This window comes from Tachypleus tridentatus, chromosome 6 (genome assembly GCF_004210375.1).
Source record: "Tachypleus tridentatus isolate NWPU-2018 chromosome 6, ASM421037v1, whole genome shotgun sequence".
Lineage (NCBI taxonomy): Eukaryota > Metazoa > Arthropoda > Merostomata > Xiphosura > Limulidae > Tachypleus > Tachypleus tridentatus.
The window spans coordinates 89,503,993-89,516,291 of NC_134830.1; the positions used below are offsets into that span (position 1 = coordinate 89,503,993).

A 12,299-nucleotide genomic window follows, 5' to 3' on the forward strand; every position below is an offset into this window, starting at 1 on the left:
AGTATGTTTTAAGCATCTGTATAATAAGATTTCTTCTTCCCATGTATGATTGCCTTTTTCTTTGATTGTAGTTGCTTAACTGCTCTAGCCTGTACTAAAAACTATTTTAGTATTAAAAAAAATTAATGCAGAATTATAATAATTAAATTAGTTTGTCAGACATTTATTGTGTGAAGTAAGAAAACAGACAAATTATCATTAATTAGTGCCTGAAGCAAGAGATTATTTTTTAAGTTCAAAATATAGTATTTGTAATTTTTACAGTGTGACTGACCTATGACTGATCTTAAACCTGTACAAAACAGATGACTTTACTAGAAGCAAAAACTGATATAAATATATTAGGACTAGTATCTATTTTTGCTTCATAATAATTGTGATTTCACTTTTTGTGAAAAGTAATGCAGTATGTAACAATAATTCACGATTAAATGATTGATTGCATTGAAACACTTGTATAGTTAATTTAATAATTTGCCGTACTGAAAGTTCCAAGCTCAATAAAATAATGGCATTGAAGCCTTAGCTGAAGTCAGTTGTAGTCTTAGCTGGTATAAATAAACTGTAGACTACTAAAGCTCAGATCATCATTATACATACACATGTATGTAGCAGTGGGTTTCAGTTTTTTTTAAAAAAGGTTTTACCTTAAAAGTTGTTCATTAGAAGCAAATCACATTAGGTAAAAGTTGCCAGCTGTTTCTTTCTGGTTGGCATGTTTGTACTGTGAATCCAAGGATTCATATTTTGTATAAGCCACAAAAACACTCCATGTGTTGGTACCCTCTACAAAAGCATTTAAAGTGTTTTTGGTTGGTGTTGTTGGCTGTTTGCTTTCCTTTAATGTATCATTACAAGGTTATGGAAAGTTATGTAAAGTTAGTTTTTTTATGTAGCTTTTCTTGAAACAAACAAATTAAGAATGAAAAGTGTGTGGTAATGCACTGGTATAAGAAAAAAGGGAGTGTGTGATCATTTGATAATTAACCTGAATGTTTTTTATATGTATAATGAATCAATGGTACAATAAACAAAACCTTTTAAAGTGTTTTTTTTTAAACTAGTAGACTTTAATAAAGATTGTGCTAATTACTAAATGCAGGAAATTTTCATGGTATATATTTTTTAATTCTGATATTTTAGCCTCATATTGTGCATGTGTGTAGACATAGATATCTGATTCTTACTGAATTTCTCTTGGTGGCTCAGAAGTAAGTTTGAAGGCTTTTAATACTAAAATCAGGTTTTGATACCTGTAGTCAACATAACATAGATAGCCCATTGTGTATCTTTGTGCTTAACAACAAAACACACTGAATTTCCTACCCTTTGATAACGCAAAACAACTATGATTAAACTTAAGGCTGGAAGGACATGAAAGGTTTTTCCACTTAGAAATATTTATATAGTGAGAGCTTTAAATGCTATAGACCAAAGCATACAACGTTTTCAAGAAATACTTAATGATAATGAATGTATTCCATTGCAGGATGAGACTTTTTAAAGTATAATTAACCTCAACATAGTGAAACATCATACTGTATTCTAAACTCTCTTGTGTTGATATTACAATCACCTGTCATATTTGATGCTTTCACATGTTATGAAAGAAAGTCCAAGTGACACACATTACTTAACTTTATAGGAAGCAGAATCAGCTGAAGAAACCAGCAGCTAGGCTGGTTCACTCCATGAAAAGAAACCATTCACGCCAGAGGAAAGGAAACAAGAAGAAGGTAATTCTTATCACCAGAATATATTTCTGTAAAGTGTTGTGCTAAATATGTTGACAAATATTATAATTTTTGTGATTAATTATAAATAATTATATATCTGATAGTTTTACAATTGTAAATATTTTAAAATTATTTTAATAATATTTTTATTTTGTCATGACTTAATGATTCTAAACCTTATTTTAAGCATTATCTTAACTGTTTTGCTAATAATTGTATTTCAGTGTTCGTTTATGAGTCAAAACTAGCAGTAAGTTTGCTATGTTATCATCTTCTTAATAAGACTGAGATTATTCAGTAATGGTAAAAACAATTGTTGAGTGATATAAAATGCGTAATACAAGTGTCTTTAAACTGATGTTATCTTTTTTCATCCCTTAGTAATTTGCAGCTTGGATATCAAACACAAACTAGACAAAGTCTAACTGTTCAAATATAAAATAAAAATAGATCATTGCTAAACTATTGCAGGGAATATTGTTAAAGTATGTATATGTGTTTTTCTGAAACCTGTAACATTTTATGCTTGCTTTTACTAGATCTACACAAACATTCATATAATCTATCACATATTCTGTGATTAAGTTGTTTTGTTTTATATTCCTGCATAAGTAAGTTGCTTTTCACATTTTATATTAATACCAATGGAAAGAAGAGTAGTTTAAGCTTGCCAGCTATCACCATACAAGAACCATCTATTTCACAGTTATTCTTGCTCATAGGGGGAGGACACAGATTTCTTCACATTACATTTTGTCATTTTACTTTGCACTTCCCAAAACCTTAAAATCTAAGTTTCATAGGCTAGCTTTCAAATTTATAAATTGCTCTATGATAGTAAAAGTTATATTTTGATTTCTTTTATAACATGTGTATTTATTTGTTTCAAAATTAAGTAACATGTTCGATAATAAATACTCTTGCTTGACTAATTTTTGTTTTTAAACTTAAAAGTATTTTAAGATATGTGTTCAGCATGCATAAGTTTTAAACTTAATTTGTCAGGATGGTTTGAATATTCTACATCTTTTTTTTTATACAGTTTGTATTATCTTTAATAGTCAGTATTACAATGAATCAATTTTATGATAAAGACAAAGATTATTAATAATTAACTTAAGTAAGAAAATAACAATCATATATGTTGGAAAGTAAATATTCCAAAACATATTTACCCCAGTTGACACATGTAGCAATTAACCACTAGGGTTTCTTCTTTGCCATCTTAAGTACTGGTCTGATTTTTACTTCGCTTGCTGCCGTCTTTAATACTCCACTCACTTGCACTTCATGATATTTATTTTGTGATACTTTTCACTATGTCATTGTAACCTCTAACCTGGTATGGTAAATAAGCACCTCATTCAGATAATTTTATCACTTTTTTCTCAGTAGAGCATCACTAATGGGTTTCTCAGTATTACAATTGTTTGGAGATACTTTGAATGTTATTGTGTTATCCAGTTGATTTTCATAATAACATTAATGTAAAAAATCTTTCTTCTTCTGACTAGTAAGCCAATTCCGGTTTGAATTCCTGGATTATTATTTTTAGCATGGAGGCAATTTGGATCTCTCCTCTCTCACCTCTGATATTTAGTTTTGCACAAGAATTAGGGGAAGGGAGAGAGTCACTCTTGGTTGAGACCATCAGTGATCTTATTTGTAGTGAGATGTAGACATATATTCAAATCTGTGGTGATCCTCTGGAAGACTGTGAGGCTGCATTTGAGGGCTATCCTAGAAATTTTGTAGATACTTTATGTACCAATTTTTCTGAACCTTGTTGGATTTTCAGCCCACTTTTGAGACGGTTGTAAGTTTACAGACTCACAGTGCTTAAATATGGGGTTTGATTCCTTAGGGTGCACACAGCAAATGGCCAAAGTTGCTTTACTCTAACAAAACAACCTACTTTACCTCATAAAATTCTGTTCCAGTCAGTAGTAATCAACACAGTATTTATATGGCTATGTAAAATGAAAAAGAGGCCACTTTGGGCAAAGTTGCCTTTGAATCATTTTTCTTCTATTAATTCTTCAAAAAAGTGATGTTTTGGGCTTATTCCCAGTTACTTTTGAGCCTGCAACTTACTTGATGGATGAAAGATCTTGGAGCAAGTTTTTAATTTTTTTTCTCTATACATAGTTATTGTGGTTCATGCTGAAAGATTTACTTCTTATTTATGTGAAGAAACAGTTAGGCCTTATCTTACATGTTGTTAGAACTTTGTGATTTAACCTACCACTACCAGCTGGAAGCATTGTTTAAACTGTCAGATAATCCATCTATTTTTCAAATTTTGGATTCTGAAGTAAAGCTATACGTATACATATTTACGTCCCCTGTTGAGACAGAGTAAGGAGTAAATCTACAGTCTAGCAATGTAAATTCAACATTTTGTTTCCTCTTGCTTCATTTTGTTAGAAGCTGGATCCATTTTTATCATGAGCATTGGTTGAATTTTGTGGCTTTTACAATCCTCCCAGTTGTTGTTTGAATGTACAATTTCAACATCTTTTACAAGGGATCATAATTCTGGACCTATTTGTGAGTTCTGACCCCTGACATTAGCTCCTTGTTTTGTTGGTACTCAGAATAGATTCTGTCTATATTCAAGGTTTCCACTACTTAGTTGAACTGTCAGCAGTGTTATTGATTTTTGAACATTTTTAGGGGATGTGAGGGTTTGGTTTCAAGTATTTCTGGATTTGTGGTAACCTTAACCATGGGTTCAAGAGCTCTGCAGGTCCTTGAATCATAATTTGTCGTTCAATTCTTATCTTTCATACTTTTATCCATCTGATCTGTAAGGTTTCCACAGTTCATTGAGAGTTTAAACTTGGTTCTAGGGTTATCTGACTTTTGTTGGTCTGGTAGTAGTGAGAGAGTCAGTATAGTTCTTCAGAGTTTTTATTCCTGTCAGGTGTTGGGCTTATGTAGACAGGAGATTGATGTTCAGTCATCTATCTTTCTTGTCTATATCGATGCCAAGACTCTATAAGGTTCAAAGTTTTCTCATTCCCTAGTCTGTGTTGATTCTTTTACTGGAATTTTAAGTGTCCATGTTTGTTGTAGTCAGCTCCTGAATGCATGTTGCCTTAATGGTGGAATCTCACTACTCTATGTGTTTGTGGTGCACAATAGTTAGGTACTGCACTTTGTGGTTTTTCCCATTTGGTCTTGCATAGGCTTCACATTGGTTCTGTTGTGTTACAGGAGTCATGTTTTTTCACCTGCCATTTCATTGTATTGTGCACATCCATTCTGTGGATGGCTGGATACAGCTGGCACCATGTTGTCCATTGTTAGACCATAACATCCTAATTCTACTTTCAGGTACAACTCGGGCAGATTCTTTTTTCAGGATTGCAACATCTATTTTTGCTCCAATTTAATATGTCATCAGTCATCATCTTTCAGTAAGGCATACAAGATCCCATCATTCAAAGCCTAGTTGTTGCCTTTAGGACTTTTTCAGGTTGAGGAGAAGGTTTATTTATTTCAGTGTTGCTTATTTCTCTTTGGGATTCTAGTAGATCAGAGTGCATCACTCTGTAGCTGCAGGTTGAGATCTCCTCATAATTGTGAGTGTTTATGTATATGTATATATTGCAGTTCAATTGCCCTCATCACCAAGGGGGGATATAAGAACCATGACCTTATAGTTCCAACCCTGAGCAGTGGAACCTCAGCTATCTGGTTGGGGGCTGGCCAGTACTAATAATAAATCACATAAATTTCCACCCATGGTACACAAATTAAGTTCCATATGAAGAACATATCTGCTATAAATGTAGTGTGGTTTCCTTAAAAGAATGCCAACCTTCTGATCACGCAGCCATGATCTGTGCAGATGCCTTTTGTATGGATAATACTCCCATTGGCCTTTCCACCTTTTCAATGTGGATTCTAGTTATAAGGGGGGCATGAAAGTATGTGTGTTTGGGATGTTAACATTTTTCTAAATTAAAAATGTATTTCCAATAACACCTATTCACTTTCTCACTCTCCCACCCTTTCTCCCCACTAAAGAGTCTATCTTAGAGACTACAGGTTAAGTCAGTGTCAAAAAGTGATAATGTTATCTGAGTGATGTGCTTATGTACAGTATCAGGTTAGAAGTTGCATTAATGTAAGTGTAGAGTATCATGAGACAAATATCACCAAGGAATTGAGTGAGGTATAAAAGAATGGAGCAAGCAAGACAAAATAAGACTAAATCTTAAATTGTCAAAGATGAACCATGGCAGCTAAGCAATAGCTCTAAGAGTCAGCAAAGAGAAATGTTATTGGAAATAAATGTGTAATTTAGGGAACAGTTAACATAGAAAAAAACAACAACAATTTTTTTTATGTTAGGGTCTCATTTATAGGACAAAAATAAAAAAATTCAAAAGATTAGTCCATCCTCTAAATCATATATACAAATTATTTATCTTAACTGTGATATTACTTGTAATTGTCTGGTGTTATCATTTATTAAGTTGTACAGATAAAAATCGTGTATACATACATATCTCAACCATAATATTTACAGAAATAGTGTTTATCTTTTGTTTTTCAAATCTCTGCTATGTCCACTAATAAAGTTGGTATTACATATCTGGAGACAGTTATATGTATAAGAATTTTTTATTTTCTTGAGAAAGTTAACTTAAATATTTGTATTTGGAGATTATAAAATAAAGACATACTGTAAATACTATAATAGTTTTAGGGAAAATTATAAATTAGTTAAATTTAGTATTTTTACCTGTTTTGATATATTTAGAATGTAGAAAAGAATATTTAAGTAAAGGTTAAATGTAGTTACATGTATAAATTATTTTATTAAAAAAATATTGTTTGATCTCTGATGAGAAGTAAATATTTCTGAGTGGTACCTAATTAAATATATTTTTAACAACTGAATATGTTTGTTTAACTTGTACTTGCTGACAGAAGAAAAAGAGATGATAATAACAGGTTATCACCCATAAAACCATATTTACAACACTGTTTTTACTCCTTGAAATAGTTGTGTTAATTTTGATTTTCAGTATTGTTCTTGCTGATCTTTATCACAATAATTAATGTACTATTATATACATTATTCAATTTTCTATGAGATAATTTTAACCACGTGTATGCTTAACAATGCAGAAGCCTGTGCAGTTTTACTAACAGGATGCTTGTTAAAACATTAAATGTTTTACATAGGTAACATTTTATTTAAACAAAATTCAAATATATTGTTTTATAAAGACTGTTGTAAAGTTCTGCTTAACCATTTATGCTTTGCAGAAGTGTTGTAGTGAGTTACACGTAAAACATTCAGTTATAACTAACTTGTGTAATTTGCCTGAGTTTCAAAACCAGTTTAATATAATTTTAACTTCTGTTATCATTCTAAAAGTTTGACTTGTAAGAGTTCATTTGAAAATTATTTCTTATAAAAAATTAATGTTTGAAGTTCTTTACCATTTCTGTTGGAGAAATCAGCTTGTCAAGTTCAAGTTTCTGAGCTTATATGAGCAGAAGAGAATATCAAAAACTATAAGTAGGAATTCTCTAATTTGTAAGAATAATGTCTATAATAATAGTTACTTAATAAAAAAGTATCTGAAGCTTGATCTATAGCCCTGCTGTAAGAATTCATTGAAGTTTAATTGTTTACTTAATGACCTTATATCTAGCTTATTTAGCATACTTGGCAATTTGCAAATGTTTCTGGGGAAGTACTATGTGGTAAAGTGGAGATTTACAAACATTGTGTATCCTTATATTTCATTTTTCTGATTACTTTGTTGGTTGGGTCACTAAGTCTTATTTTAAAACTTCAGATTTAAATATTTTTTGTTTATTTTTGAAAATTATAATCTGTCAGTGTTTAGATATTTTAGGGTTTTACTACAATATTTACTTTTATAGCAATTTGCCAGCTTAACTGTGCCAGACCAATGTTTGGATGGTAATATTTATATAAAGTTCAATTTTATTTTTAATTTGCTGGTCTTAATCATCTGAAAAATTCAAGTCAAGTTTCAGTAATTTTCTGCCATGTTTATATTTTATTGTGATAGTGAGATCAAGCGTGTCTGAAAGATTTTTTTAAGTATAATTGACAAAAAATACAAGATTTTATAAACTTGTTACCATCACCACCTGGCATTCCCAGCAGAATGAACAGAGAAGCTTCATAATGTATATTTAATGAAATAATTAATAAACAATTGCAAACTTATTAACTGTCTTGATACATATGATAATCTGAAGATTTGGGCTGCACAAAGTTAAGGTGGTCCTTTGTGTCCATCAAACAACAAAAGCTATGGTGATTTGAAAGATAACCATAATTATATCATAGAAAATGTGCTATTAGCAGAAATGTCAATCTTATGTCAAACAATTTTCTTAACCTTAATACGTGTTGGGGGGTATTATTATAGTCTATGGATCGTTTTTCATTTAACTTGTGCATGGTTGTTCTCTTTTATTTGTTTTTTTGCTGAAATTATGAATAATTTATAAGTATTTTCAGAAGTATAATATGTAATTTTTTTTTATTGTTCCCAAATTTAATGTGTATGATTTTTCCGCTTTCATAAATATCATCTTATTATTTGTATCTTGCATGCCTTGACTAAAATTTTGCATGTTATAAGCATTTATGTTGCATGTAGTATTTGCTTGCTGCATATCAATTTGTTTTTTTAGCCAGTATTTCAGCAGTTTCTTGCTCATGCTTTTAAATATTGCAATGTTTTGTGCTTTCTTGGTGATAGCATTGATCCTACCTTAACAGCTGAGATGTCTAATACATAATTCATCATCTGAGATGAAAGAAGATTAAACTTAGTTCACTGGAATTCTTGTCAAACAATCAATGGAACTTTTAAATTCCCAGTTGCCCAACTACTACAGCAAGAGTCTTGGAAAGAAGTTAAGGATCATCAGAAAGATGGGTTGAAGACTGAGCAAAGGATGACTTCAACTTCTCAGGAAGAAATTTTACAAGTAAAGGAGAGTGAAGACATGTTGCAGGTCAAATATATTGTGGAGCAAGAGTCAACTTTAAAGGAATTTGAAGGTAAAGAAGAAAAATGGGAAGAATTGGAAAAACCAGAGGAAGTTACTGAAAAGGAAGATATGTCAGCATGTGAAGAAGTAGAAAACCCATTAGAACATTTAGAATTTGAACACATAACTGGATCACAAACACCTAAAGAAGTAGAAAGACCATTAAAACATTTAAAATTTGAGCCTATAACTGGATCACAACCACTTGAAGAAGAGGAAAAGTTTGAATCATTAGAAAAGTCTTTGGAAGAAATACAAGAAGATCAAACTCTTCTTTCAGTAGAATCTGTTTCTGAAACAGAAGTAGAAGATCAGGAATGGGAAAAAATAGAAAAATTTGAGGAAGAAAAGTTATCTCCATTTGAAGAATTAGAAAAACTAGAAAATCAGTCAAAAGAATTTAAGTTGGTGCTTGAACAGGAAATTGTTGCAGAAAAAGATGGATCTGAACAATGGGAAAAGCTAGAAAAGTCAAAAGATGCAATTATGAAAAAAGCAGAAGTGAATCTTTTTACTGAGTCGGAGTCTCTTTTAGAGAAAAAAGAGCCTTCATTGGAACTTGAGTCTGGTATAGAAGAAACGTTTAAAGAGCCAAAAGCCATGCCATTAAATCTGTCTGAACCATTTGTAGAAAAACAAAACAAAGAATATAATATTCCTCTAGAATTGGAAAAACATATTAAACAAGATGTTATGTTTGTAGCTGAACCTGAATATGTTGTTGTAAAAACAGAGATGAAAACAAATATACATGATGAGGAGCCAGAAAAGACACAAGAAACAGAAGATAAGTTTATAATTGAGCCTGAACTTTTAAAGAAAACAGAAATGGAAGATCAGAAGCCAGAAATGGAAGAACTACTAAAACCAGTTGTTGCATTTGAATTTGAGCATACTGAAGAAATGCCAGGAATAGAAGTTCAAGAAGTTAAACCTGTATTTGACAAAGAAGAAATAAGAAAACAAGAAATGCCAATGGTATCAGATTTCAAACAAACAGTTCAAACAATTGAAACTGAGCCCATATTAAAAGCAACAATGAAAGAGGAACTTCAACAACTAGAAAAAAAATCATGAAACTGACCTTATTTTAAAAACAACATTAAAGGAAGAACTTGAACAACAAAACAAAACTATAGAATTGGATGTTAAGCCTGTGGGTGAACTTAAAATCATTGTTAAAAAGTCAGAAGTAAAAGACAAAAAAACTGACGAATTAGAGAAATCTGTAGAAACAGAAGTTGAATCTGTGGTTGAACTTGAGCCATTTGTAGATTTAATAGATGAAGAAGAACCTAAAGGATCTAAACTAAAGAAAGAACAACAGCCTAATGAAATAGCTGAACAACTAAAACAAAATATCAAGCATGTGCTTGGTAGTGAATCAGTTGTAAATTTAATTAAAAAAAAATGAAAAAGAACCTAAAGAATCAAAGTTAGAGTTCAAACCTTTAGTTGTTACTGATTCTGACATAAAATTTTCAGCAGAGGTAGTAAAAGAACTTGAACTTGACAAAACAGGAGAGCCAGAAGTTGAACCTGTAGTGAAAATTGAGTCAGTTGTAGAAGTAGTAGAGGAAGAAGAGCAAGAACTAAAAAAATCAAAACAGGAAGTCAGATTTGTAGCTGTTAATGAGGAAGATAAAAGAGTAAAGAACTAGAAAAATCAGTGCAACCAGAAGTTTTTCCCATTGTTGGAACAGAGCTTGTTGTCATTAAGCAGAAAGAAGGACAAACACTTGAACAAGCATTAAAACCCAAAATTATTCCTCTGTTTGGTATTGATCTTGTCACAAAACCACCAGAAGAAGATGAGAAAATGCCTAAGAAACTGACAGAAATAGGAGAACCAGAGATTAATCCTGTGACTGAACTTGAGTTTACCATTGACCATCATGGACAACAAGAAAAACTTGAAAAATATGTGGAATCAAGAGGCATACATGAGACACAACATGAACCTGTTGTAGATTTAATAGATGAGGTCCTTAAAGAGTCAAAACCAGAAACCAAACTTACAGTTGTAACTCATCTTAGCATAAAACCACTAGACAGTGAGCTTGAAAACTGGTGACAACTGGTGAAGTAGAAGTGAAACCAATTGTTGGACAAGAGCCTGTTGTTGAACAAGAACCACAAGAACAAGTAGTTAATCCTCTAGTTTTTACTAGCGTTGTCACAAAATCTCCAGAAGAGAAAGATGAAAGTCATGAAGAATTAGAAAAATTAGAAAAACCAGAATTTAGGACTGTTGATGAAACGGAGGTTATTGTTGACCAACAAGAAGAACAAAAATGTGAAGAATTTGTTGAATCAGTAGTCATATCTATGGTTGAAGTTGAGCCTGTTGTCAATCAAGAAAAAAAAGAGCAAAAACTTGAAGAAGTTGAATCTGTAACTGTTCTTGATTATATCAGAGAACCACCAGGAAAGGACAGGAAAGAGCTTGAAGAACTAGAAGAAATGGGAGAGTCAAAAACCAAACTTATTACTGAACCAGAATTTATTGTTAGTGAAGGAGAACTAAAGTGTTTACAGTCAGAAGGACAAGAGATCAAACTTGTAGCTTTTACTGATTTTGTCACAAAAGTATCAGAAGAGGAAGGAAAAAAGCATGAAGAATTTAAACAAATTATAGAACCAGAAGTCAAGTCCATAGTTAAACCTGAGCTTGTTGATTATCAACAAGAACAACAAAAACTTGAAAAGGCCATAGAATCAATAGAACAAAAAATCAAATTTGTTAATGAAACTGAGCCAATTCCAAATTTAACAGAAGACAAAAAGGAGGAACCTAAAGAATCAAAACCAGATATTATACATCTATCTGTAATTGATTCTGACATGAAATCACTAGAAGATGAAGAGAAAGAGATTAAAGAAGCAAATACAACAAAAGAATTAGAAGTCGCAGCCATGGCTGACACTGAGCCAGCTGTTGAACATGACAGAGTTGAAAAATATTTGAAACATACAGTTAAACCTGTAGATGTTTCTGATCTTGTCATAAAATCACTAGAAGAAGGAAAGAGATATGAAGAACAAGAAAAAACTGTAGATTTAAAAGTCAAATCTGTGTTTGAACCTAAGCTTGTTATTAATCAACAGGAAGAACAACAAAAATTTAAAGAATCTTTAGAATTCACAGGGCAAGAAGACCATCCTGTAGTTGAACCTAAATCTGTTTTTAATATAACAGGAATAGAAGAAAAACCTAAAGAACCAAAATTCAAAGATTTATCAGTTATTGGGACTGATTTTGTCATAAAATCACCAAAAGTGGATGAAAAATACTTGACGAACTGGAAAATGTAATAGAACCAAAATTCAAGCCCATGGTTGAACCTGAGCTTGTTGTAGAAAAATCAAATTTGGGTAAACAGAAATTAGAAGAGTTAGAAAAGCTATTAGAACTAAAATCAATCCTCTGATTGTATGTGAGCCTGTTCAAAAAGAATTGGAGGTTGAAGAGAAAATGTTGAAGCCTTAGAAAAACTGAAA

The 12,299-nt window shown here is 31.5% G+C and overlaps 1 protein-coding gene across 1 annotated transcript; it reads left to right on the top strand.

Moving 5' to 3' along the window:
* The first annotated feature begins 1,645 nt into the window (after positions 1-1,645).
* LOC143252999 (uncharacterized) lies at positions 1,646-12,293 on the top strand. The gene is made up of 2 exons (XM_076506024.1): positions 1,646-1,736; positions 8,626-12,293. The coding sequence occupies exon 2, from the start codon at positions 8,703-8,705 to the stop codon at positions 9,873-9,875; it is 1,173 nt and encodes a 390-aa protein (XP_076362139.1). The 5' UTR covers positions 1,646-1,736; positions 8,626-8,702; the 3' UTR covers positions 9,876-12,293.
* Positions 12,294-12,299: the final 6 nt, after the last annotated feature.

Bases quoted from the DNA above. Each gene is read 5' to 3' on its own strand.
- LOC143252999 (XM_076506024.1), top strand. From the start codon at position 8,703: ATGACTTCAACTTCTCAGGAAGAAATTTTACAAGTAAAGGAGAGTGAA.